The sequence below is a fragment of the Mytilus galloprovincialis genome, chromosome 6 (genome assembly GCF_965363235.1).
Source record: "Mytilus galloprovincialis chromosome 6, xbMytGall1.hap1.1, whole genome shotgun sequence".
In the NCBI taxonomy this organism is placed as follows: domain Eukaryota; kingdom Metazoa; phylum Mollusca; class Bivalvia; order Mytilida; family Mytilidae; genus Mytilus; species Mytilus galloprovincialis.
Genome location: NC_134843.1, coordinates 81,618,134 through 81,646,031, shown reverse-complemented (window position 1 = coordinate 81,646,031; position 27,898 = coordinate 81,618,134). Strand labels below are relative to the sequence as shown.

The 27,898-nt window shown below is 30.3% G+C and overlaps 1 protein-coding gene across 5 annotated transcripts; it reads right to left on the bottom strand.

The window, feature by feature from the left end:
• Window positions 1-280: 280 nt before the first annotated feature.
• Window positions 281-27,388, bottom strand: LOC143080485 (putative aarF domain-containing protein kinase 5). 5 transcript variants are annotated; one of them, XM_076256341.1, is made up of 14 exons: window positions 27,336-27,388; window positions 23,798-24,106; window positions 23,041-23,305; window positions 22,367-22,507; window positions 21,558-21,671; window positions 19,417-19,548; window positions 18,903-18,986; window positions 18,569-18,650; window positions 17,000-17,170; window positions 15,570-15,780; window positions 11,299-11,373; window positions 9,907-10,119; window positions 7,273-7,291; window positions 281-3,962 (listed from the first exon to the last, which is right to left on the bottom strand). In XM_076256341.1, the coding sequence occupies exons 2-13, from the start codon at window positions 24,094-24,096 to the stop codon at window positions 7,282-7,284; spliced, it is 1,797 nt and encodes a 598-aa protein (XP_076112456.1). In that variant the 5' UTR covers window positions 24,097-24,106; window positions 27,336-27,388; the 3' UTR covers window positions 281-3,962; window positions 7,273-7,281. The 5 variants fall into 5 exon arrangements, with proteins under 5 accessions (XP_076112456.1, XP_076112454.1, XP_076112457.1 ...); XM_076256339.1 differs by lacking the exon at window positions 7,273-7,291; XM_076256342.1 differs by lacking the exons at window positions 7,273-7,291; window positions 15,570-15,780 and adding an exon at window positions 14,369-14,546.
• Window positions 27,389-27,898: the final 510 nt, after the last annotated feature.

Here is a 27,898-nt window from a genome sequence, read left to right as displayed (position 1 = left end):
AAGGACATTAACAAAAATGTATGCTTCTTCCGGAAGCAGATTGTGAGCTTAAATGAACGGTGACCCCATTTTTTTATTTCATTTTTCTTTTAAGTATATGATAAAGTTCATTTATAAAAAAATATAGCGAAATCCTATATTAGAAAAAAAAAATTAATTTATACCCAGGAGCCCCCTTAACTAAGTTTCGAGATCTGTACAGAGTCTGTGTTACACTTGAAAACACAGACAATAAAAAATTCACAAACATGGCCCACCCAAAAGAATTAAAACAAAGCCATAACTTGATTATTTTAATACATTTACATATTATAAGTCCACAATATCATGAACAAATTTCTAATTAAATGCAGTCAAATTTCATCAATAAATATTAAATTTATATTCTAAATTTCATATTACATCACAAAACACATAGGAATGAGATCATTAAACACTTATCTCTTATACAAGTACTGAAAGGATGAAGGAGTAATAATGGCTTATGATATCTAATCTTTCATATATCTCTTATAATTTTAATCTGTAATATTTATTAAACCAGTATGCCTGTATTGAAGCTGAGACAAGATATAAAATTGATGCTAATTATAATGATGCAGAAGAGCCAGTTTTCAACATTTCCTTGAAAATACATATTTTTCCAATTTCTAAATTATTATCTGGATTTTTTAATACCCAAATATCCAGTTGCAAAAACAGGCAAGGCTTTTTATCATATGATGTATGAAAACGAACCTTCATTTGATTTTGTTTTTCTTTTATTTCAAAATAAAACTTAACTATGACGTCAATAATCTTTACAATATTTTTGAAATATAATAAGTTCTGGCATATTTCCAAACTGTAATGTACAACAACAAAATGCATGCTATTTTGTGTTATAAAATTATTTTAAGGCCAAAAATTTAATCTAATTAATACTGACCTTTTTATAAAGATTTTCCTGCAAGCATTTGGTAAATTTCTCTGTCTTAATGCCTCATGTTTTTTAGAGAAAAAATTAGTAAACTATTATAGATTTATAATTTTAAAATAATTAAACTATTATAGATTAATTTTCACCAACTATCATTTCCAGTTCATTGCATTTTCATGTGACATTTAAATACTTTGCTCAATATATAAGTATTTGAGCATAACTTCATATTTGTTGTTGTCAATTTCCTTGAAATTAGAAGAAAAGGGTAATATAAAGAACTTTTCTTGAAAACATACTTTCACACAAGAAATGTGATATTAAACAACTATGTTTCCGAGTTGGTATATTAGATGGTGTTCTATAAATGATGCGTATATCAACTAAAAAATATACAATCAATACTTCTACTGTTTATAAAGTGATAATAAACCCTAAAGTCAATAATACTGAATGCAATTTCTTGGACATCTAATTCTTCATTTAACATATGTAAGAAAAAATTGCTACTAAAGGGTGGTTGAAATGATACAGAAATGATTGTACCAAAACTTAACTTGAAGTAAAATTTCAATATATTGGGTCTGGTCCCTTTTGATGCCCTTATCTTAATTAAGATAAACTTTTAGGGCTATACCAGATTTGTTAAAATGTAAGGAATTGTGTTTCATGAATTAATACACCATATTCCTTTTCAAATAATAATAGATTTTTTTTATATTTTACAAGTATACCCACACTATCAAATTTTAACAAAGTAAAGACACACGAAACAGTGTACTTTTGATTAAACTCTCAAGTATAAAAGATTAACAAGTTTAACAAAAAGAGAAAAGATTTGGACAGAAACTGGCCCATTATTTTAACTTTTTTTTTTTCAATGGGTATGTTGTGGAATGAGAATCAAATAAAAACATTTTAACTTAATATTATAATCTATGGCTTTAACCATGTTTTGCTGATGGTTGTTAAGTTCTGTATATCTTGGTTTTTAAGTTTCAGGTGGTACCCAACACTTTCACTAAAACTAATTTGGCTCGTTTAATTTTCATAAAATTTTGTCAAAGTATTTACTTTTGACACTTTAACAAAAATATAAAAATTTTGAACCAAATATTGCAAGAAAAATTACACTGGTTATATAGCAATTTGACAAACACCAATTTTGATCATTGAGAAGCTTAATATTCCTTTTACAACACAACGTAATTAAAGCGTTTAGCTGACATTACAGAGTTATCTCCCTGTAGTGTTAGGTACCACCTTAAAGCCCAGTTTTTTTTAATTTTTTTAACAAAAAATTTAGCACCATTTAACAAAAACTTTGGCAAATTATCATATGTACACTGTTACAATAATACTATTTCTAAGATCCCAGATGTATTGATAGCAACATAAAGAAAACAAAGCTTATTTAAAAATTAATAGATAAAACAATATCCTTCACAATGTATGTCACTGACAATGTGTAAAATATAATATAATATCAGTTAAAAAATAATTAGCAATGTAAAGTTTAATATCACAGCTATAATAAAGCTAAACAATAAATATCTAAAATACTCTGATATTAATCAGTAAAAAAATTGTTGACTGTAAAATAAACAAATTCATGACAAGTAATTTTAAATCAAATTAACTAGTGGGAAAAAAATTTCTTATAAAACATATTGAATATTGTGAACGGCTTAAAAAATGTATTCAAAACATTTTCAAAATAACTTTTACATGCTGAGTATTTAATGAACAAAGCAAATAATTCATGAATGCGGTCTATAAACAACATGTATAGTAGTTTTGAAACAAATCAATGTATAATTCAATAGAGGTTTTATTAAAAAATAAATAAATTAACACAAGCTTGTAACAATAAAACATTAAAAAAATAAAATGACCCGCATAACAAAAAATGTATATAAATTACACATTTGTATATGTCAATATAAACAACACAGTGTAAAGTTATAATTAAATTCATTGTGTGCTTAGTTTTTTGCTGTGAATTAAGAAACAGATTTCAGGAGTACGGTATAAATGATAACTTCAAGTCATTGAATTCATGAGACCTGTAATTAAAACATTGCAGAAAATGTAAACTAAAAATATGAACTTGTACTAATTTCCTAAATTTTAAAACCTGACTAGAAGAGTACAGGTAAAATAGAGGAAGTATTTCTATGTAGATTCCTTTCATTAAATATGAAAGTAAAGTATAAGAGCATGTCCCAACCAATAAAAATTTACCATTTTCTTAAAATTTGACTAAGTGAAGTAAAATAAAAAAAAAAATTTTTATAACAAAATCTTATTCAAGGAAGACTTAACCTACATTAGACTGTAAGTCTGTAAATATTGTAAGTCATATATAATATTCAAAGTAAGGCACAATAAAATTGTAAGGAGCTTTTCCACATGGAAATGTGATCCAACTGAGCAATGCATAAATATACTTGTTCTAACAAACTCATCAACATTTAAGATATAGAACATTCTGTTATCACATTTATATATACATCTGTAACAGATAAAGCAATATTATATACTTAAAAGTTTACATAATAACTGTGGATTCTTTATTATTTGTGTAGTACCAATTTTGGTGTTTTTTGTTAGTATAGGTAAACCACACATTTAAATGTGTACCAAAGTACAATTTTTCTATAGGCTTCTATGCATACATAAGCAAATAAATCTACAATATCATATATCCATGAACATACTATTTTTTTCAGAATTCATGAAAATTAATATCAATGAAATCAAATTAAATGAATCCACGGTACATTAAATACTTTTGAACACATAAAACAAGTATTTTTTTTACAAGAAAGAGTAAATGCACCTAAAATATATATCAAATTAGGACAACATTTAAATAGGAGTTGGTAACCTTGAAAATACACGTAATGTTGATATGGTTATAAACATAACAAGCAGGTGTCAAGTTTTTATTGTTTTAATCTGGCACTTGCTGTCTGTTTTGGCACATCTGTTAAACTTAATACTGAATTTCTTCTCCATCTTTCATTAGACTGTATCATACCTGTAATGAAATTTGAAGAAAACTTTAATACCTTTCATAGATATTACTTGGATAATTATTTGTATGCTTTCATTAGCAGAAATAAACATTGATAGTTTTTAAACCTTTAAATAAAGTTTTTTGGAAGAATCATTTTTTAATATATAAAAAGTGTTCTTTCAAAATTATTTTTCAATTTGTTTTTCACTATTATAACTTTAAATGTTTTTTTCCTATTATTCTTGTTGTACAACCAAAAAGCCTTCTTGTAATTACAATTTCATCAGAAAAATAAAATTATATTTAGAATATCATACAACAGAAAATACAAGGTTTCATCTACAGAATATCACAAATCATTCCCTTTTAAGACTGTTTAAGCATATGAGGCTTTCATCTGTTACATGCATAAATCAGAATTTAAATTAGTGTACACAAATCAATTCTATCTAATTGCTATCTAAAGTGAGATGAACAGATAAAAAAAAACACTCATGCAAGGGATATACAAACAATCTTGCTTTATACAGACTAATTATCAAATGATGTTCCAAACCAAATTGCATAAATTGGATTATAACAAGCACAGGCGGATCCAGGGGGGCCCTGGGGGGCCCGGGCCCCCCCCCTTTCGTAGGAAAAATTTGGTTGATTATATAGGGAATCACTGAAGCATGACTGGAGAGGGCCCCCTCCTTAGGAAAAGTTCTGGATCCGCCACTGACAAGTGTTTAACATATACAGTGAACCAGTATATAATAGATCTTTGAGAAACTCTTATAAATATATAAACAACTGGTTTTTTTTTTAGACCTTTACATAGTGTTTAGACACCAGTTTACTATTGAAGACTGTATGTTGACCTCTAGCTATCTCATTTAATTTGTTTTGTTTGGTTGCTGTATCATTGTATTATTACCCCAACCCTTTTTATTTGTATAGGAAGTTAACCCCTTAACTGTTATGGTGGATAGGTCATGTTCAAGTTTATCCAAACTATGGGAAAAAGAATAGGGTGAGCTATTGCTCGTTTAAGATACCCTTATTCTAAGTATTAGGTAAAAAGGAATTTAAGATTTAGGAAGAATGATACAAAATTGTAGAAAATTCCTTATTGTAGTATCAGCAAAAAAGGTCAAGAAAATATTATGTGAACGACAAGAAGACAGAGGTAAAGTAGTTGATTCTTTAGAGCTGCAGTGTATGATTTAAATCTATCAGTTAGTCACAACTGTTTTCATACAGACCTTTCAATAGTAATTTTATCAATTCAATTGATGTTCCACAGACCTCAGACAATTATATTTTCAGTAGATTGCTTGATAAACAGAACAAAATTTGAACGTAAAGTTGAGCTAAAGCAATTTGTTTTACGTTTTAAAAAAATCTACCTATGAGTGTATCAGATAAACATGGAAATAAATAAGTATCAATCTTTGCAAATTTGTTATTTTTACTTTGAGGATGTACACTTCTAAGGAGCCAACAATTTCTAGAATTAAACTTTTTTCTTAATCTGATTTTTTTCGTTTATATGACTAAGAAAGTAACTGATGAAACAAAAATCATATGGTGGTGCACTTATTTTTTTTTAAAACCATTTGAAAGTACCCAATTTTCATCAGATTTTTTTGATACCTATTTTATGACTTTTACCATGAAAAATCACAATTTTACAGAAAAACTTTATTTCTTCTTTTATAACTTAATTTAAGGTAGGTGTTAATATAAGAAAGTTTAATAAGTTTTTGTTGCTTTAATGTGTCAAATTCACCATGCTGTCATTTTTGTAAATTTGGGTTTTATACCTTTTTTTTTTTAGAACAAAATGCATATTATCTCTATCTTTTGATAAATGATTGAGAAACTACATTTCTAAGAATTTGAAAAAGAAATGAAATTTGATATGGGATATCTTAGGTAAAATCATTTCTTTGTACCCTCGCCTATTTTCTTAATATTGTGGCTATCGACACTTACCAGATTTATTATAAAATTTGAAAATTTCTCAAAGTCAATTTAACTAATGTAATTACACAATTTGTTCACAGAGTGCAGTTTGATTACGATATTTCTATATTCATTGATATTTTCACTTATATCACATGTTTGTTTTGGAAATAATTTTGAACAAGATTTCAACAAGACTAAAATTTCAGAAGAATATATCCTTAAGGATTGTTTATTCAATATTTGAATTTTTCTGGATAGCCCCGAAACTTTATATCTTCCTAGAGGTGTAAATCTATATAACTATATAGTATAATTTCATATATAAAAAATTGCTTCGCTGAGCGCAGCCTGATACAAACGCAGAGGTTGAACCCTGAACAGCTGGGGCAAATTTGGACATTTGATTCTGTCTGAATTTGGATTGTGATAAAATTTTTGACATAGTATAGGTTTCTGACAAAAAATAAATGTCAAGATCTTACAAATCTATTGCGCATTTCTGTGCAATTAAAGATTCTTCAATTTTGAAATTTGAAAAAATTTAGGAAAAAAAATTTGAACCCTTAAAAAAATTTGAACCCCCAAACTTTTTAAATACCCCCTTTGAGCAGTTACCCCCCACACTCAATACCAGTCTTTCCTATGCAGTATGGAACCTTGTAGTACAATTTCAGAGAGATACATACTCTAAAACAAAAGTTATTGTCTGGTAACTTGAAAAATGCTTGTTTTTGGCCCCTAATTCCTGCATGAATTGGGCAATTACCCCCAAACTCAATCCCAGCCTTCCTTTTGTGATATGGAACATTGTGGTACAATGTCAGAGAGATCCATACACTTACACACAAGTTAATGGCCAGAAACTACAAAAATGCTTGTTTTTGGCCTCTTTTTGGTCCTTAATTCCTAAATTGTTGGCACCATAACCCCAAAAATGTATCCAAACCTTCTACTTGTGGTATTTAACATTGTGGTACAATTTCAGAGCAATTGAAATACTTATTAATTGTAAGTCTTTACAAGTTATTCTGAAAGTAGAAAAATGCTTGTTTTTGGCCCCTTTTTGGCCCCTAATTCCAATACGGTTGAGGTCATCATCCCCAGAATTAATCCCAACCTTCCTTTTTTGGTATTGAACCTTCTTGTTAAATTTCATAGAGATCCATTTACTTAAACTAAAGTTATTGTCTGGAAACCAAATGTGTCTTCGGACTACGACATCATACCATTATATGATCCCAAAAAATTTTTTGCAGTCGTATAAAAAGTTCATACAAAAGTCATGCAATTTTTCTCATAATGAGTTATTGTACTCATAAAGGAAAAGCAAAATCTTCAACTGAGATACGTAAAAAGTACAAGACAATTGTGTACTAACCTCAATATCTTAAAGTGATCTAAGGAAAAATGAAAGCCAATAAATAGTTAAAATGAAAATTAATAGACAGCAGAAAAAGACACTAAAGGAACATAGAACAAACATACACTATAAACAGAACAGATATTAAATACACAGAAACAAATGCAACTAGATATCATTGAGATGGGAGCCATCTCTGTGGGCCCCGCTGTCAATAACGTGGGGTAAATAAGTTGTATGGATAATCTGATATGAAGCATTATTTGAAGTTATTACATAGTCTCATGTGTGATTTTGATCTAAGATTTTAAGTTAAAACTGATAAATATTCTCATCTTACTTTCATAGTATAATAGTGATATGACTGCATGATGTGAACTCATTGTTTACTACTCTAAGGTGACTTCTGGATATATGGATTGATGTTTGAACAATATGTTTAAAGGTGCTGCCCAATTGATATTTGTCACATATTTTTAGAATTATGCCTTCAATATATTATGACCCACCAAGTATAAAGTATGAAATATTAATGGTTCTCGAGAGGTAGAGCGGACACAATTTGTTAAGAACAACGAACGGATGGACAGACCGACAGACTGATCTTAGACCTAGGATGCATACATTATGACACATTCTCTTGTGTTGGTTAATATATATGTTAAGTTGAAAATGTTTGTCAGGTATAAAGTATGAAATAATAACAGCTGTCCTCTCAAAATATAATGTGGATCAAATTTGTTAGCGATGGACAGACCAACAGACAGACAGACCTTTGACCTAGGAAGTGGTACATACATCATGACACACCCTCTGGTGTTGGTTAAAATGGATGTCAAGTATAATATTTGAAATCATAACGGTTCTCAAGATATAGAGCGGACACAATCTTCACCACAGGACACAGGGTTGTCAACTGAAACCAAAGTTTTTTTGACGTTGACCTTTGACCTAGGAAGTTGTACATACATCATGACACGCCCTCTGGTGGTGGTTAAAATGTATGACAAGTATATACTTTGAAATCATAACGATTATCTAGATATGGAGCGGACACGATCTTCACCACAGGACACAGGATTGTCAACTCGAAACCAAAGTTTTTGACCTTGACCTTTGACCTAGGAAGTTGTACATACATCATGACACACCCTCTGGTGGTTGTTAAAATGGATGTCAAGTATAAACTTTGAAATCATAATGGTTATCTAGATATGGAGCGGACACGATCTTCACCACAGGACACGGGGTTGTCAACTGAAACCAAAGTTTTTGACCTTGACCTTTGACCTAGGAAGTTGTACATACAACATGACACACCCTCTGGTGTTGGTTAATAATCATGTTAAGTATTAAGTATGAAATCATAACGGTTCTCTAGATATGGAGCGGACACGAAAGTGTTACGGACGGACAGACGGACGGACAGACTGATCACTATAGGGCGACCTGCCGTCGGCGGGGCCCTAATTAGTACAAGAGACAGTCAACAAAATTAAACAAGATAAAAACCCATGGTAATTAATTTTACAGACAGTTAGTATTAAGGTGGTACCTAACACTACAGGGAGATAACTCTGTAAAATCAGCTAAACGTTTTAATAACCTTGTGTTGTTCAGGGAATATTAAGCTTCTCGATGATCAAAATAAGTGTTTGTCAAACTGCTATATAAACAGTGTATTTTTTCTGATAAAACGGTTGGTTCAAATTTTTTGAAATTTTTATATTTTTGTCAAAGGGTCAAAGTAAATACCTTGTCAAAATTTTATGAAAATTAAACCAGCCAAATTAATTTTCGTTAAGGTGTTGGGTACCACCTTAAGTGCACTAAATAAAGTCAGATGAAAATGATGATTTTTAAATTAAGTAGATTCTCAATTGCAACAAGCTGGGCATTTGTAACTACTATTGAATATGTCATAAACCAAAACAAAAAGTGAAACATTAATCCTGACTATAACCCAAATTTTAGTTTAGTTAAATGTTTGAAACTACTTATCTTGAAATGTGTTCGATAATATCTGATGTTCAATTTGAAGAAGACACCAGAGGGACAAAAAATTGTAAATCTATGAAAATAAGACAATACCATTGCAAACAAACAGGAAAAACAATGATGAGAAAAAAACACTTCACAAAACACTACACAGAAAACTAAACACTTTGTTTTAAAAAAAAAAAAATATTACACTTTTTTCTCTTTTAGTGATTAATTCCAATCAAATCAATTAGTGGTAACTTTGACAACATAAGCTAAGAAGTAGGAATCATTTCTATAAATAGATAGTTGAATAGGAACACACAAATCTGATCAGAAACCCTTACTTGATACTAAAGGGATGAATAACATGAGAATTGAAAAATTGTTCAGAAGAGAACTTTTCTACACTCTGCCAGTCAGTATAAAAGTTCACCTTAGTTGGTTTATGATTGAATTTGTGTACTTGACATCAGACATGTCAGCAATGGAAAATAACTCTTGAACTCAAATTACATTGTCTATCAAAAACTATCTATTGACAAAACGATTGATGTTGACAAATGTATCATTCAAACCTATATGATGTTAGTAAAATTAACAGAATTTACAGCAAAAGTTAACAACTCAAAACAAAATTAACAAGCATTATCATTGAAGAAACAAACATACCTTTTCTCCTCTGAATCAATGAGATACTGGATTTTTGCCAATGAAGGTGCTCTTCCTAGAAACTGGAGAATTCTTAGATATAAATATCCTAAATTCATGATCCATCGTTCTGTTACGATACTATAGTCAAACAGGAATCTTTCCCAAACTGATTTCAGTCGTCCACCTAGACTTAGATCCTGTCCTGCCATCTTATTGGCTCCAACTATTGCACTATAAAATAAAATGTTGTAACATCATGATTTGTCATCTGGTATCTAACAGAGTTAATGACATTTAATACTAACACAAGGAATATTCATAGCAGTCTTATAGCTGACCAATCATAAACATGTTTACCCAGCCACATTCTTCATTCTAAATTTGCCTACCGGTATCCATAATCTGTAAAATTTTGTCATTGGTTGCCTTATGATATATTTTTTTTCTGTTTAAGAGATAACTGTATTGTATTTGAAGCTTTAAGGACGTCCATCGGTAGTTTTACTGTCGCAAATTTAGTTTACCTGGCGACACGGAGCGGAGACAGGTAAACGGGTATTTGCGACAGTAAAACTACCGATGGACGTCCGCAAAGCTTCAAATACAATACAGTTATCTCTATTCTAATGCAAAACAAGTTCATAATTAAATTTCAATCATTATTTCAGTGTAAAACCTTCATTAAAGAAAATCCCGCGAAAAGATGTTATCTTCTTTGGTCCCTACACTAGGTGACGTCATAGGTATGCTTCCGGCGTCAAACATAAACACCGTGCGTTTTCTGGCTTCTGTGCCGCTTCAGAATGTAATAAAATTTGATAAAAGGAAGATTTTTAGGCGCAACAAGTGAGTTTTGTGTTTATTATTGTAGAAATAACAAAATGTCGGCTTCCTTAGTTACAGACAAGGAGATAGAGAATTTTACGCTTGCTGTCATCCAATCAGAACAATTGTTACAACATAATTGCATTAGAATTATTGTTATACTATAAATCTGGCAGTTGATTTTCTCTTAAACTGTTTATTGGGCCTTTTATAGTAAACTATACAGTAAGGGTTTTGGTCATTATTAAGGCTAGCTGTGATTCGTAATTGCTTACATCTACATCTCTTTGATTCTGTTGGATAATTGTCTAATTTACAATCAACCACATTTCCTTTTGTATATATATCATTTCTAAGTATGGTTAAATTGGATACAAATCATGGGTTGTCATAAATTATTACTAAACTATATTTTTTTAGTTTAATCTCAATTGCTTCAGCAACAAATGTTTCAATGGACCAATATCAGAAATCAAGTAATGGAACAATATATATTGTATCGAACTCCCACTTGGAAATTCCTGCCTATGGGCCTGGAGAGCGGATATAAAAAGACATTTTATAAATTAACTACCCAGTACAAACCTTCTGGCCATTATCCCATATCTATCTATAACATGACCATGCTCTCTGCAGATTGCTCGCACAGTATTCATATTTCTGAAACGAAATAACAATTTATCGTCTTTTATAATTTTTTTAAACATGTTCACAAATTACCTAGTTATTACATTAATATAACAAAAAGTACTAATATGTTTTTCATTTCTCATAACATCAAGTTTGCAAGATTCTTGGATATATTTCTTTACCCCATTCACAACAGATTCATATGTATATATTGCAGGTAAAATTTTGTACTTTTGACAAAAAAAACAATGTTCTTTTTATAATTTGTATAACGAGAACCTCCAAAGATGATACAAGACTAAGGTCATTTGTCTTAAAATAAAATACTTTAAATGTATAAAAGACAATACAACAAGAATAAACTTTCAAATGTATAAATTCAAATAGGGAAACCATGTAACAATGACAGCACCATACTACTTAACGACAATAATATTGGTGCAGTTGTTTACAAATAACTAAGATAATAGTGCTGAAGTAATACTGTAAATTTAGAAATTATTACACGCATTTATTTTTGCGATTTTTAAAACCAGGTGCTCCGCAGGGCGCAGCTTTATAAGACCGCAGAGGTCGAACCCTGAACAGTTGGGGCAAGTATGGACAAAACATTCAAGCGTGATACAGCTCTGAATTTGGATTGTGATCAAATTTTTGACATTACATGTTTTTTTTTACACAAAACAAATGTCAAGATTTTACAAATCAATTAAAGATTTCTTCTTCAAACTTTTTAAATCTAAAATTAAATAGTTGACACAGCATAGGTTTCTGACACAGAATGAATGTGGTCTAATGAACTTAAAAAAGTTTTATTTTTGCCTTTGAGCAATTCACTATGTTGTTGAATATTAATCCTCTCAAAAAAATGTTTGAAGAAATTTTCTTTTTATTTATGAAATCTGAAATGAGAAAAATTTAAACCCCCCCCCCCCCATTTTTTTCACATCCCCGTTTCCCTTTTTCCAAAACTGATATCAATTCAAATTTCTAATGGAGTTTGCAACAATAACTACTCTTTTAAATACATTATAAAATATTAAAATGTAAAATAAAGTGCTTGTTATCACTGAATGGTAAAGATTGGTTGGTAGTAAAAGTGAATATACATTGTTTATTGTATAAAACAATAAAAAAAACTTCATCAGCAACATTTTATATTGGCAAATTTCCAATGAAGTTATTTACATAAAGTTATTGGCAAATAAAAATAGAAAATGACATCATAGTCATGTCTGGCAAATGTCAAACATACATTATCTAAAAACATTTTAGATAAGATAAGGAAAAAAAGCTTCATCAGCAACATTTTATATTGGCAAATTTCCAATGAAGTTATTTACATAAAGTTATTGGCAAATAAAAATAGAAAATGACATCATAGTCATGTCTGGCAAATTTCCAACATATATTATCAACTACTATTCTATACAAAGAAAGATAACTCCAATTGAAAATTAATTGCTATTGCACAATATTGTGCAATTAGATATTTCTTGCTATTGTGCAATACTGTGCAATTGAAAGCTTCTTGCTATTGCACAATACTTGATATGGAATCCTGATTTGGACCAACTTGAAAACTGGGCCCATAATCAAAAATCAAAGTACATATTTAGATAAAGCATATCAAATAAGCCCAAGAATTTAATTTTTGTTAAAATCAAACTTAGTTTAATTTTGGACCCTTTGGACCTTAATGTAGACCAATTTGAAAACTGGACCAAAAATTAAGAATCTACATACACAGTTAGATTTGGCATATCAAAGAACCCATTTATTCAATTTTTGATGAAATCAAACAAAGTTTAATTTTGGACCCCCATTTAGACCAACTTGAAAACTAAGCCAATAATTAAAAATCTAAGTACATTTTTAAATTCAGTATATCAAAGAACCCCAAGGATTCAATTTTTGTTAAAATCAAACTAAGTTTAATTTTGGACCCTTTGGACCTTAATGTAGACCAATTTGAAAACGGGACCAAAAATTAAGAATCTACATACATAGTTAGATTCTGCATATCAAAGAACCCCAATTATTCAATTTTTGATGAAATCACACAAAGTTCAATTTTGGACCCTTTGGGCCCCTTATTCCTAAACTGTTAGGACCAAAACTCCCAAAATCAAACCCAACCTTCCTTTTATGGTCATAAACCTTGTGTTTAAATTTCATAGATTTCTATTTACTTATACTAAAGTTATGGTGCAAAAAACAAAAATAATGCTTATTTGGGCCCCTTTTTGGCCCTTAATTCATAAACTGTTGTGACCTCAACTCCAAAAATCAATCCCAACCTTCCTTTTGTGGTCATAAACCTTGTGTTAAAATTTCATTGATTTCTATTTCCTTATACTAAAGTTATTGTGCGAAAACCAAGAATAATGCTTATTTGGGCCCTTTTTTGGCCCTTAATTCCTAAACTGTTGGGACCAAAACTCCCAAAATCAATCCCAACCTTCCTTTTGTGGTCATAAACCTTGTGTCAAAATTTCATAGATTTCTATTCACTTAAACTAAAGTTATAGTGCGAAAACCAAGAAAATGCTTATTTGGGCCCTTTTTGGCCCCTTATTCCTAAAATGTTGGGACCAAAATTCCCAAAATCAATCCCGGCCTTCCTTTTGTGGTCATAAACCTTGTGTTAAAATTTCATTGATTTCTATTCACTTTTACTAAAGTTAGAGTGCGAAAACTAAAAGTATTCGGACGACGACGACGACGACGACAACGACAACGACGACGACGACGCAGACGACGACGCCAACGTGATAGCAATATACGACCAAAAAATTAAAATTTTTGCGGTCGTATAAAAATGTAGAAAAATGCAAGATTAATCATTACAAATTCTGGAAAATCTTGATACAGATATATATGTATCAGATATAAGGATGCGAGGGCTAATAATTGCTATAATAACCCAATCTCACCATTTGCAATAATTAAAACCTCACAATAATTTCTGAATTTACAGTACTCAAAAAAGTAAATTAACTACCAAATGAACACTTTCACAAACCTTATAATAAGTAGAAGTGATCTAGGCATTTCTTTTAACACAATCATTATTGAATCAAAATGTTGCTGTGCCCTTAATCTAATATATTCTAGATCTTCATCGGACATTTTATTAGGGAGATGTAGAGTTTCCCTTTGTATTGGCCTCTGTACAATTATTTCACCAAGAACACGGTAATCTGTGAATGACAAAATGGGCAAGCAAATGTAAAAATGTGAAGCAGATTTTAAAATGTGAAGCCATTTGGACAATTTTAGATTTGTATCATTCTTTGACATCAGCTACTGACCTTGGAATCTGAAAGCTGTTTCAATAAAATAAAATATAAAACCTTGGTTACTGGGATGCAGCTGGCACTGACTCAGGTTTTTTCTTTGTGTTTTCTTAAAATTCAGAGTTACTTCCCTTGTAAGCAATTATATAAAATTTAGATTTATGTTTCTGGTGTTTTAAATTTTGTAATGAAAGATGAAAGTATAAATTTAAACATATTTTTCATTTAAATTCCCCTCAAAATTAACTAAAGATTCAAAACTTTTTAACTATGTCTTTTAATAGGAAAGTAAATGAGAATTTTACGTGCTCAACAAAAAGAAAAAAATATTGAGTCAATGAATACCATGTATTGACACAAGTTTTTTTTTAATATAGATATTTTAGAATTTCATCATTTTGTCATTCTATTACCTGATTCATGATGACAGAGAATAGAATGCTGTGAAAGTTTGTGCAAATATAGAAAAATAATGTAAATTTCAAGGATGTCATGGATGTGTAGAATGAAATGGACAACAACAAATGCATGCATTTCAAGTGAACAAATTAAAACGAACAAGTATTGTTAGTTATTAGTCAATAGTCAAAATATGAGCCATCCCAAAACTGGAGGTGAATAACAAGGTATCTGTATGTAAATGGTTTACCCATAGAAAGTAGACTTTTGGACAAACAAAGACACAAAGCACGTTTGGACTTTCTCTTCCGAAGTCATTAAATTTTTATTTTAGATACTAACAATGGACAGGAAAACCAACCAAATTTTCAAAAGGGAATTCTTGAATTGCCAAAATAAGTTATCCTAATTTTACATTAATAATTCTATAAGATAATTGAAACACAGGCAAAATTAGCCATACTAGGTCAAAACCAAACACACTTCTGATAGGCTATATCATCTAGCTCTATTGTGCACCCTGGTTACCTAAATATAAAGAATAAAGGAGCAGGCATTGCCTTCATAACATCAATGGTACGGTCCCACAGTCCATGATAGTCCTCCAAAAAAATATCTTTCTTCTCTTGGTCCAGGTTGTAAAATTCTTCCTTTGTTGTAATTTTCACTCTGAATAATGGTGGGGCTTTATGTAACTTGACTGGACCTTGTTTCACCAAAAACACAAATATCTGATAATCTGAAATTTCACTAAATATTTTAGTATTATCTTTTGGCTAATCATACAGGTAGTTGTTATCTGGTTTGTACTAAATAAATCTTCTGCGAACTTCACCTACAAACTATAAGCATTGTTAAAAAAGGATTTTTTCTTATATCTGTAATAATGAAGAGATAGATGTCTGTAAATCAATAAAAACTGTATAAAATAACATTTTGCATCTAAAGCCAAACTTCAAAATTTAATGACTTTTAAATTCAATGAGGAATATAAGGTGAATGTGTCCATTGGACACAGATGATGATCCCACTTGCATATCATATAAAGTTATAAAGGGACAACATTGAAGAAAGGTAAAGTGAAGCTATCCAAATAAGTACTTGATCTGAGTTTTGTGGTAATAACAATTGTGTATAAGTTTCATAACATTTGGTTGAGGCAAACTTAAATTAGAGAACAGACACCAAAATTCAACAATTTTTCCATTTGTAAAGGGGCATAACTCTAGAACATTTAAAGTGACAACATCAAATTCAAACTTGATCTGCATATATTTTATTGTAATAAGCATTTATATAAGTTTCATAGCAATTGGTTGAGGCAAACTTAAGTAAGAAAACAGAAATGAAATATTCAGCAATTTTTCCATTTGTAAAGAGGAATAACTCTAGAACAATACAAGTGACACCCCAAAAATTCAAACTTGATCTGTATTTTGTGGTAATTAGCATGGTGTATAAGTTTCATAGCATTTTGTTGAGGAAAACTAAAGTTAGAGAATGGAAACGAAAAAATTAGTATTTTTTTCAACTGTAAAGGGGCATAACTCTAGAACATTTAAGTTATGCCACCAAAATTCAAACTTTTTTTGTCATGTTGATGCAGTCAAGAAGCCTGACAACTTCACCAAACAAACTACTTTAAATCCTGACCTATCCAATGCACATTTAAAGCAGTTGTCAATGTGATAAATATTAAATACTGGACTCTGCCTAATGATTCAATGTTTATATCAGTATAGGTGTACATGTGTGTATGAAAGAATTCAAACTTGGAAATATAAAGTTAAAGAAAAGAGTAAAAGCACAGTTTTAAATTCAAAGATCAAGCGACTTATTTTCCAAAAAGTCTTAAGAGAAAAATTACTCATAATAAGTCATGAACATTTCAGCATATCTAACCACTAATTCTAGTCGTTTTTTGTTGTTTTTTTTTGTGAAAATATTATATAAATTACCATCAACTCCTAGCTCTTTGGAGTATTTCATCATTTTATCCTCATCTTTCAGTACAATGGCTTTAAACAATAGACTTAATGACTGTCTGTTCTGTGGTGTTAGTGTGTCATACAGTCCATGATCCAATAATACTAATTCTGCTTTATTATCTGCACCCTTTCTAATAAACACTGAAAAAAAGGAAAATATTGGTTAATGATTTATCTTTTAAAATTTTTACAGCATTATGTCCCTTACAAAAATATGAAACTACTTAACCCTTTCAACGCTGCACAAAAAAAAATGAAAAATGGCTGCTGCTGCTGCATTTTTTTTGTGTTCATTCATCTAAGAAAAGTATATTTCTTTTCAAACTGCTGGATCTTTTTTATTATAAAAGAAACGGATAAAGTTACTGCATGAAAAATGCTCAGGAAAGCATGAACTGTAATGTTATGCAATTATTTTATTAAAAATTTTCATCAGGCTACCTGCATTTTCAGGTAATTATCAGGTAAAAGGTGTAAATTATTGTATTTGTGTTAAATTTTGAATAAAAACGACTTTTACTCTTCATTTAAGTTGCTGTTTTATCTTCCATATAATAAAGAAGACACCAGTTGCTCAATTCCGTAGCGTAGTGCACCATACACAACGTATAATGTAATTGTGGCGCAAATTAGTGGCTCTGTCCTCATAATTTTCAGTTAACCTCCGTTTTCCCCCTTTTTTTAGGTCTCGATAAGATCGATCAAATCATATTTCCAACATGAATTGAATGTAATAAACACGTTGAGATAACAGGAAACATTTTAACTAATCCTCGTTGTCGGTTTTGCAATAGAAATGCTGAAATATTTTCATATTAACAGCATCTTTTCCGATTTCCGCCATTTGCATTTGTCAAAATATTTGTTTTTCTTTTCCTTCTACTGCATGATTTTACAATAAAAATAACCAGGATTTCAAGCGCAAACGGGACCTTGTATATTTTCGATTCATACGAGGAAAAATTAGAGAGGACCTGAATGAAAACCGAATGGTTTGAAAGTCAGGATGAAAAATCCATTGTCATTGCGACATATGCCGCGAATAGCAGTGTCGGACAGCAAACGTCATCACGGCATATGCCATGTATAGCGTTGAAAGGGTTAATAGAAATTAATTTATATTTATTCTTCAATATGTAGATAGTTTTCAATTTACATTTATTGACCAAGAGTTACTTCCCCTTTGTTGCAATCATGGAGAAATAAGTGCAAAATATAAAATAAGGAGATGTGGTATATATGATTACCAATGAGACAACTATCCACCAAAGTTTAAATAAAGTGGATATAAGCAATTCCCTCTTAAATCAGCCAAACTCAACTTGTTATATACTGAAAGATAGACTTTAGAAACACTTGTTATTTTAAATAATCTTAATTTCTTTGCTCTATTCATGACTATTAGACTTGTTTGTAGCACATGTTTCATTTTGGTTATTCAAATAAGAAATTTAACAAATTACATCTCCAAAATGGCAACCAAGGGACATAACTGGAACTCAAATAAAGCCTAAATGAGCATTATAACATATGTATTACCATTGCCTGGATGTGGATCAGCATGAACAAATCCAGTTAGAAAGATCTGGTCAGAAAAACTCTCAACTAACTTCTTATCTACCTAGAAATTAAACAATTAAATATAAGAAGAAAATCAAGATATTCAATGTAATAATTTGAAATAATGGTGACTGTAAAAAGATTAACCACAAACAACAATACCTAATTTTTACAATGTTATGAGTTTGTTATAACAAATAGAGAACATTATGTGATATAATACTCCTTTTAAACAACTGTCTTTGGAAACAATTCATGTGTGCAATATTTTGATTAATTTGAACTATATACCATTATGAGAACAGTAACTTACATCATGTAATGACAGACCCATGGCTTTAATTTGTTCTTTGTCACTCACTTTACATCCATCTATATACTCTGAGGTCAAAACTCTCTAAAATTCAACAAATACTATAGTCATTATAGAGAAGGAAAATTACCATACAAGCACTTCACTTGTTTGGGTTCAATACATACTTTTGTTGTAGCATTGCTTTACACCAAATTCCATGCTGTTTTGTTATACATTATCAGACTTTACTCTTTGTCTATGGTTGGTGTTTAACAATAATTCAGCATTGCTATATAATAAAGGCCACTTTTATTGGTGGACATACCTAGAAAGAACAGGAAATTATTCCTGTATATATAGAAATAAATTCCAGATTAAACAGTTCCACAAATGGATGATCCTATATGATGGTCCTTACTATTTTTAACTGTACATATAATCTTTTTCTTTACTTGAACCAATTTTAAGACATTATTTTTAAACATAAAAGTTGATAATTCTTTAGGTTGTAAGTTTCCATCATTAAATATACCTTGCTTGTCTTTTTCCAGTCCACCTTTGGCACATAAATATACTTCAGATGTTTCAGGTCATTTTGACAACGCTCTGCATTTTTACCCTCATGAATGAAATCAAGTTCTTCTGCTAAAGTTGCCTTCATATCCTGTAAAATATTACAGAAAAAAATAGTGTGGAATCTTTTTAATTTAATATAATTCAGAGGCAACAAAAAATGAGGTGGTAAACAATCACTGTCATTGTATGGCCTTCCATGATTTGCAAATTCCTTGCCATATGTAAAACTATGAATAGCAAAAAGAAAAACAATAGACCAATTTCAAACCTTTTTATTATGAATGAGTAAACACAAGGGTTGACCTTAGGTAAATTGGCATCAATGGTGTCATTGAACAATCCACTCTTGCTATGACTTAATAACATATATATATATATGCATTGTGACAATTGAAATGTATTAGAAAATGTATGAATGTCAGGGCTCACACTACTTCAGAATCATAGGGAGAAGTGACTTCTCTTTTTGAAACTGCTAGGGAGAAGTGGTGAGATTTGAAAGACAAGTACTCCTTCACACGCTGCGCTACAATGTTTGGATTTTACTATAGTATAAGGGGTCATATGAAAGCAATGTTCTTTTTATATTGTTCAATTCATATCGGAGTATACAAGTCAATATTCAAATTCAAAGTTGTTTCAATTTAGATTCCTGTGAAAATCTAACACCTAAATATCTAGCACTAAAAATTGGTTTTTTTTATGTGAAAAAGGTAAAGAAATTATAATATATCAATACAATTTAATCAAAAAATTATCTTGTGCATGAAACTCAGTGTTTCTCATCAAAAGATATACAAAGTTAAGCAGGGCCATAATATATTGATGTTTAATAGTCGTAGATTTAAGCAGGGAATTTCTATACTAACTTCTTATAGAAAGTCCCTGATTTGAGCAACTTTAATCAATATTTGGAACAATCCATATGGAAGTTAAATGGAATAATATACACTTATCAATTAGATTTATAACCAGTGTGTTAATGCGTGTGGAATGCGTAATTTTTATTTTTGGGATCAATATTCTTAGGTCATCTGTTCCATCCATGCGTCCGTAGTTATAATTGTAAAAATACGTATTTCGTTCATATCTGTTCCGGTTCTGATCCGTAGTTTGTAAACGGTCAATGGCAGACGAATGCAAGAAAATTTACAAAAATAAACGACAAGCTATTTGGAAAGGAATATGACATTTTTAACGCAATAAATGGATTCAACATTTACTGGAGGCAACTTTATTACGTTTTAATGAAGTAAAAAATTTATTTTGCCGCCAAAAGTTAAATTGATGTTCGTTTTCGAGTAACAAGCACCGGAACTTCCCGGGAGTGCACAAAGGGATAAAAAGTTGTCTTTTTACAAAAATAATCTGCTACACACTGTAAAAACAATGCTTCAACCTGTTTTCTTAAGAAAATGAATCGTTTATGTCTGAATCTCTTAAATTATCAATTAATAATTGACGTTCATCAACTTGATAAAAATTGAAAATGTCCGATGATGAAAGAGACTGAAAGCAGGTATCGTAAATAACAGGGCCACTTGTTCTCGCTTTTGAGGGTCGGGCAAAGCCAAGTGACGATCGGGAAAGGGACTTCTTCGCCCAAGTCGCCTGGTAGTGTGAGCCCTGAATGTGAAAGATGTAAATTCCAATGGAACCACTTCATGTATAGCTATTATGGCAGATTCTACATTTGATTCATGAAGTCTCAACTATTGTAAAGAAACAAGTCAGTTCATGTTTTATTAATATATCTGATTGATAACAAGATCAACTGGTGACAATCCAGAAGAAGCTTGAACTGATAAAAAAAAATGGATTACCGGTAGTAGTTTTAATGAAAAAGAATGTTTTAACAGATGGAGTTAAAACGACCATAGATGCCATCTGATGGCAAGGTTAACACTCAAATTGATTCTTTTTGATCACTCCACCAATTTCTTGTCCCTTAAAAACATGGATAAGAATAACACACTAAATTTTTACAATGTACTTAAATTTGTCAAAATCAGTACATGCATTTGAAAAAAGAAATGTAACACAGATGTTTAATGAAAACAGAGAATGTAACAAACCATAAATACATTACTTAATTACCTGTAAAACCCAAGCAAATCCAAATTTAGGATGAATCCAACCAATAAGTTTTAACAGAACCTCACATGTCCTGATATCTCCAGAAAATCTATCTTGTAAGTCTATATACTGAACCTGCAGAGGAATATTACAACATATAAATATCTGTATTACAAACATTTTATTTTATCTGACATATTTTCTATAATATTTTCTATATACAATTGCACGAACACCTTCGTTGATTATGGATTTTTCAAAATCGACTCTAACATAAAAAAATCATAAACTTCAACAAATTTTAACTGAAATATATGTAATTGCATTGTCAGTTTCACTAAGCACCTCCTTATCATGTTGGTATAGATCTATGAAAGTATTTTTTTCAACACACGGACTACAACTTTTTTCTTACTTTTATTGATTTCTTCTTTTCTTCTTATTACCATCATGCACAATAACTAATTTGTGAAAATGAACATAAGTAAAATATCTTAAAATAAAAACATGGGGCCTTTTAATTTATTCATGTTAAACTGCAAATGCAAAGGGAGTGATTTTCCTTCATAAAATCTAATTAATAGCATAATAATTAGATTTAACATGTTTGCCAACAGAATAGCAGGTAAGATTTGAATGTTTCTTTTTATAATTTTACAGGGATGTTAAAGCCTAATTTGTAATGGCTGTTGTGTTTCATACAGAAATAAAATTGGATATTGGAGTGCCTCACTATTGTTGTGAGCCAATTAAAATTACCGATTATAATGAAACATGCATGTAATGTATATTTGCACTAATTTCTGAATTTACAGTATTTAACTACAAACCTTAACAGCTACCGTCTTGCCATCGTGCGTCACAGCTTTGTGAACCTGAGCCAGACTAGCAGCAGCAATCGGTTCTTTTTCAAATTCTTTAAACATTTTCTGAGGTGTCATACCAAAGTCTTCTATAAACAGTTCCTCAACCTATAAAATGTTAATATATTTATAAATATGTCACAATGTTAAATATCAACAAAGGTACTGTGTATTTCAATATGTATCATGATAATCAAAAATTAGTTCATAATTAATAATCAAATTACCTTTATTGAACAAAAGGCATAATCCAACTAACTTTCATAATATAAATTGTACTATAAGAAAAATAATTTACATACTCTTGTTGAAATACTTTCCTACTACCAAGGTTTTAGTTGTCATTTTTTTGTCTGTTTTTTGGCCATGATGTTACTCGACTATCATCAATTTACAATCATTTCATTGCCACAGATGTATCTTGTATATGATTTATATAATAAGCAGTGGATTTACTGTATGGCGATATTTCTTAACAGATGATCATCTTCTATGTAAATTTGAAGATTATCTATTCATACGTATACTCTTTTAGGTACATTAGACACAAGATATTTTCAGCTTGCTTTGTCAATTGAAATGTATAGATGCCAATTTATTTAATGTTAGTTTGTTACTAAAGTCTATCTAAATATACTTACTTCATCAGGATGTCGCATTAAAGCTCTATCTTGTAAAACAACTAAAGTGTCTATATATTCACGTGGTAGAATGTGATTCATAGAGACAAGACCTTGTCCAAGCTTAACATAAAGTCCTCCATTTCTTAAACACCCAACTAGGAGTCTGTCAGCAGCTCTTTTGTGACATAATTTGATAGCATCATTGTATTCTTTAGAGTCTTCCTTTAATTTCCATAAATTCCATTTATAATCAGCAGATACAATTAAACCTATTTTTAGAGATCTAAAAAAGAAATAGTCAATATTGTATTAGACAAATAAACAAATATTTGGCTTCTTCCTTCATGTCCTTTTAATTATTTTTTGTAATTTACTTTGTATGAGCAAACTCAATTTAATCCCCATCATTTAATGGTCTGTTTACATTATAAGAAGCATTCTAAATGTCTAATTCACATGACCCTAGAGACATATTATGAACTCTTCATTTGTTTCAAATTTAAAGTTTGCTATGCATTTATTTTCACTTTTTCTACATATGACAATTTTGCAACGTTTTAAAGTGTTTTGACAAATATTTCATTTGTTAAATTGTGTAAAAACACAAAATTTAAAACAAAATTGAAGAATTATTAATGTCCATTTGACAAATCTTTCTACTGTCCACATGTATACAATGACAAGTATTATTACACGACAGGATTCATTCATATTTCATTGACAATCTATTTGCCTGAAAATACAGGCAATATTTACAGCTGTCAATCAATCTAACCTTAGAAATCTGCCTACTCCACCAATGACTACTCTGATCTTTCTCCGACTAGGTTCTTCTAATGAAACATAAACAACTCCCGTAGTTAGACAGCCTAATCCTAAACCATAGGCTAGCTTTCTTTTCAGTGATGTCTTTTTCACTTTATCAACTCCCTGTTGAAGACTGTCATTTTTCTTTGACCATTTTGATTTGTGGAATCTTCTTATAGTTTGTTTTGGCACACAATGATCCAATAGGCATTTGGAACATATTCTTCTGCATTCATTTCTCAGGAGTATTGTCAGCAAGGAAGACATTACTAAATTACTGGAATTAAATATTACAATACATTAGTTAATAAATAAGAGAGATATTCAAGAAAATTTAACTCCGTAGATGTCTTGTGACACTATTCAATCCGATTTACACTAGAAAAAAGAAAATTAGTTCTTGCCAATACATCACCAAAACAGTTTCTTTTCAACTTAGAAAAAGTTCAGAACTCCTGTTAACAGAAAAATATCCATTGGAGGAATTTCTATCATATACATGAAATACTAAAATTTCATTGTCTATAACATCCTCTCCTAGAAATGCTAAATGCCTAAAATTCACACAATTGATTTTGTTTTCACTTGATCATGTTGATTACTAAATTGTTTAGAAGTAGTATACGACAGATGTATATTTTGTTACAGAAGTACATTTAATTTTAACTGAAATATTTTTTTCAACCATTCTTGAATTACAAATACTATTTGTGACCTATGGCTGAGGTAATTTTAGTTTTAATATATAACAGTGTGTTTGACACAACAGCTATCAAGAGTAGCCATGATCTTAATTATTCACTTAACCCTCTTGCTGCCAGTAGTTTTTCAAGCTTACATTTTGTGTGCTAGAAAATACAACGTCTCTACGTCTTTGATTTTAATATATGCCTACATATGTAACAATGATGTCATTCAAAATATGACATCACCCCATAATGACCGTCACGTTTTAAACCTCATTGAAAAAAAAGTATTATGTTGTTTCATTTTCTGTCTTTTAATTGAAAGAGATACAGCAATGATGAGAAGCTTGAATAATAAAACATGGACATGTCTCTCCGGCACAGCCGGTGTTGACACATGTGTCCCTCCTGCAGGAAGAGAGTTAATTTGACAATTACCAATTTTCCAATATTCCAAAGGATAATCAATTATAAAATATATTATAGCATACTTTCTCAAGTCTAAAAACACAGGAATATGGATGAAAACTAGCTCTTAGCCTCTTGCCAGTCATGGAGTCTTCTCGTTGTTGCTTTCCAGAGCGTCTTTTTACCCCAGAACACCACAGAATACCACAGACCACCGCAGAATACCACAGAACACTCAAAATATATATACCACAGAATAACACATATTACAGTAAAACTACTGAAATATACTTCAGAACATTAATCAACTGGTGAATGCGTGATCACTTGATTAATGTCGGCATAGTAAACAATCAAAGAATCGAGATTTTGAGTTGTTTTTTTTTTAGCTTGGGTGTTAAATTTATAAAAATTGGAATCATGATGGGCGAGTTATTACTTGCAAAATAGTTCTGTCACCGCCTAAGAAAAAAAAGCGTGTTGCTTCGTGCAAATACTTAGAGAAATGGGAGAATGATGTCAAGTACAGGGGCTGGTTGTCTAAATCAACGTTAGGATTGTCACATGCCTTTTGTAAAGTTTGCAACAGAGACTTAAAAGTTGACCACGGTGGCCTTAATGATGTCTCCAAACATTCTAGTACTGCTTGTGATATTGATCTATATAATATATGAGGGTTTGGATGATTAAAGAATATAATGCCCTTAAAAAATGAAGATAAGGGAATAACAGGCAAAAAAAAATGAAAATTGGAGAAATGCGTGGTCAAATTTTTTGAAGATTAGAAAAAAAAGAGGTTAATTTTTTGAAGATTAGAGAAAAAAGGGGTGAAAATTAAATGTTTACAGAACAACAGACCCCCCCCCCCCCCCCCCATTCCCAGACCCTCATATATTGTTGGTTTTTTTTGTTATTAAATTATTAAAATTATTACTTTTTTTTTATTTCTTGACAATGTATCAGACAAACATAAAGTCAACTTACTGGTGTTTATCTCAACAAAAAGAATACAACAATCAAACAATTTAAAAAAAGATAGGTTATAATAGCATCTTCAACTATCACCCCCCAAAAAAGAAGTATGTCAGACACTTTTAGGAGCCAAATCATCACACGAAAAAATGCTGCGAAAAATTCTACCCTCAAAAATGGTGCCGCGCACAAAAACCCCCATGGCCATTTTCAAAAGTTGGCAGGTATGTTCATGTTATTTTAGCCCTCACTATCGCTGGGGCAAAAATAATCATGAATATAATGCCTACCCATGTTAAAACTACAATAAAGTATAGCTTGCATCAATTATTTCTTAAATCTAATAATTCAGAATTATATTTCTTTAATTAGGGTTACACCATTGACATGACAATTTCTACATTTGTACATGAGATAAAAATTATCAGAATTTTTCTGTTATTTTTTTAATTATTTTTTCACATTTGAAGACCTTTTAGACAAAAAAAATGATGCATTTTTATAATGAAAATCTAAAATAAACATTTAAAAAATTGTTTTAAGCAAAAAAAAAATACCACACAGTTTTATCAGGGTATATTAATTAATCTACAAATAATATTGATCTGATCAACAGAAAGTGCTAACATGGCTAATATCACTTCTCATTTTACATTTTTTTATAAATCATTAAATTGAGAAATCGTTGAGATGAATATTCTTTATGAAAATATAACCTTTAGAGCAAATAAAATGTTGTTTTTTTCTACAAGAAAGGTTGGCCTGACGGATTTTATCAGTGCCAATCACGCTATGACATGTTACAGAATAATACTATCTTGATTGGCAGAAAAAGATTAACATGTATTCAAATATAATTTATCTTTGTATATTAGGGTATTAATAGCTAGGAGTTTCTGTGTGATCCCATTTATTTGCCATTGAGGTTGGGGTGGCGATAGTGAGTCGATCCTAAATAGAAATATTAAATAATAAATGTCAAATTAAAAAAAAATGAACAATAATCATGATAATGCGATATCAGTGCATGATGTATTAATATATTGAAGTTATTTTTGTAAATTAAGGGTGTTCTGTGGTATATTTTGAGTGTTCTGTGGTATTCTGTGGTGTTCTATGGTAAAAAGACACTCCCGTTGCTTTCAACTTTCAGGAAAGCCTTCAGTTGGTTTATTATTTAGATTAAGAAACCAATCAAAGGTTAGAAAGAAATCAAGCAACTCCAGTTCTTAATATCATGACGTCTTCATATATGAGATAATAGTATATAATATTTACGCAAAATCAAATGAAGAAGCATCCGACACACTGACTGTCAATCATGTCAATGAGACTCAGACTGTTCTTTAATCAACCATCACACATTCACAACAAATTACTGATGTTAAACATGTGTCTATAAAATAATGGTGATTTCTCTCTCAATAAAATTGTGTTTACCTGCTTGTTCGTTTACCTGACCCTTAATAACGCAATGACAATATAAATATATATTATTACATAAAATTTCGGTTAATGTAAGGGAGACAACCATTTCAAGGATGGACTAATTCCGGTTCATAATCGGTTTTATTTCCGGATTAACTAATACAAATGTTCTGTATAGAAACTGCTGATGATTCTGTTATTCAGTAATGCCGATCGTGCATTAGCAATTAAGATCCTCAAGGGAAGGCAATGTCGTTAAATAAACTCATCATAAAAACCACCCTCCTCATTATTCAATCACAAGCTTGAAACATAATCCTATCTCCTTTTTTATATCAAAATTCTATCTCATAGACTTCATTTTAAACATTGTATTTTAAATATTGTTTTGTATTGTATTGTATTGTATTGTATTGTATTGTATTGTATTGTATTGTATTGTATTGTATTGTATTGTATTGTATTGTATTGTATTGTATTGTATTGTATTGTATTGTATTGTATTGTATTGTAGTGTATTGTATTGTATTGTATTGTATAAAGTGAAATCACAACAAAAATACTGAACTTAGAGG

Excerpts from the sequence above, each read along its gene's own strand:
- LOC143080485 (XM_076256339.1), bottom strand. The coding sequence starts at position 24,096 with ATGTCTTCCTTGCTGACAATACTCCTGAGAAATGAATGCAGAAGAATA. Across the intron at positions 11,374-15,569 it reads CCTTTATTCTTTATATTTAG|AAATATGAATACTGTGCGAG; the intron begins GTAACCAGGGTG and ends ATTTCGTTTCAG. Across the intron at positions 10,120-11,298 it reads TATGGGATAATGGCCAGAAG|TGCAATAGTTGGAGCCAATA; the intron begins GTTTGTACTGGG and ends TTTATTTTATAG.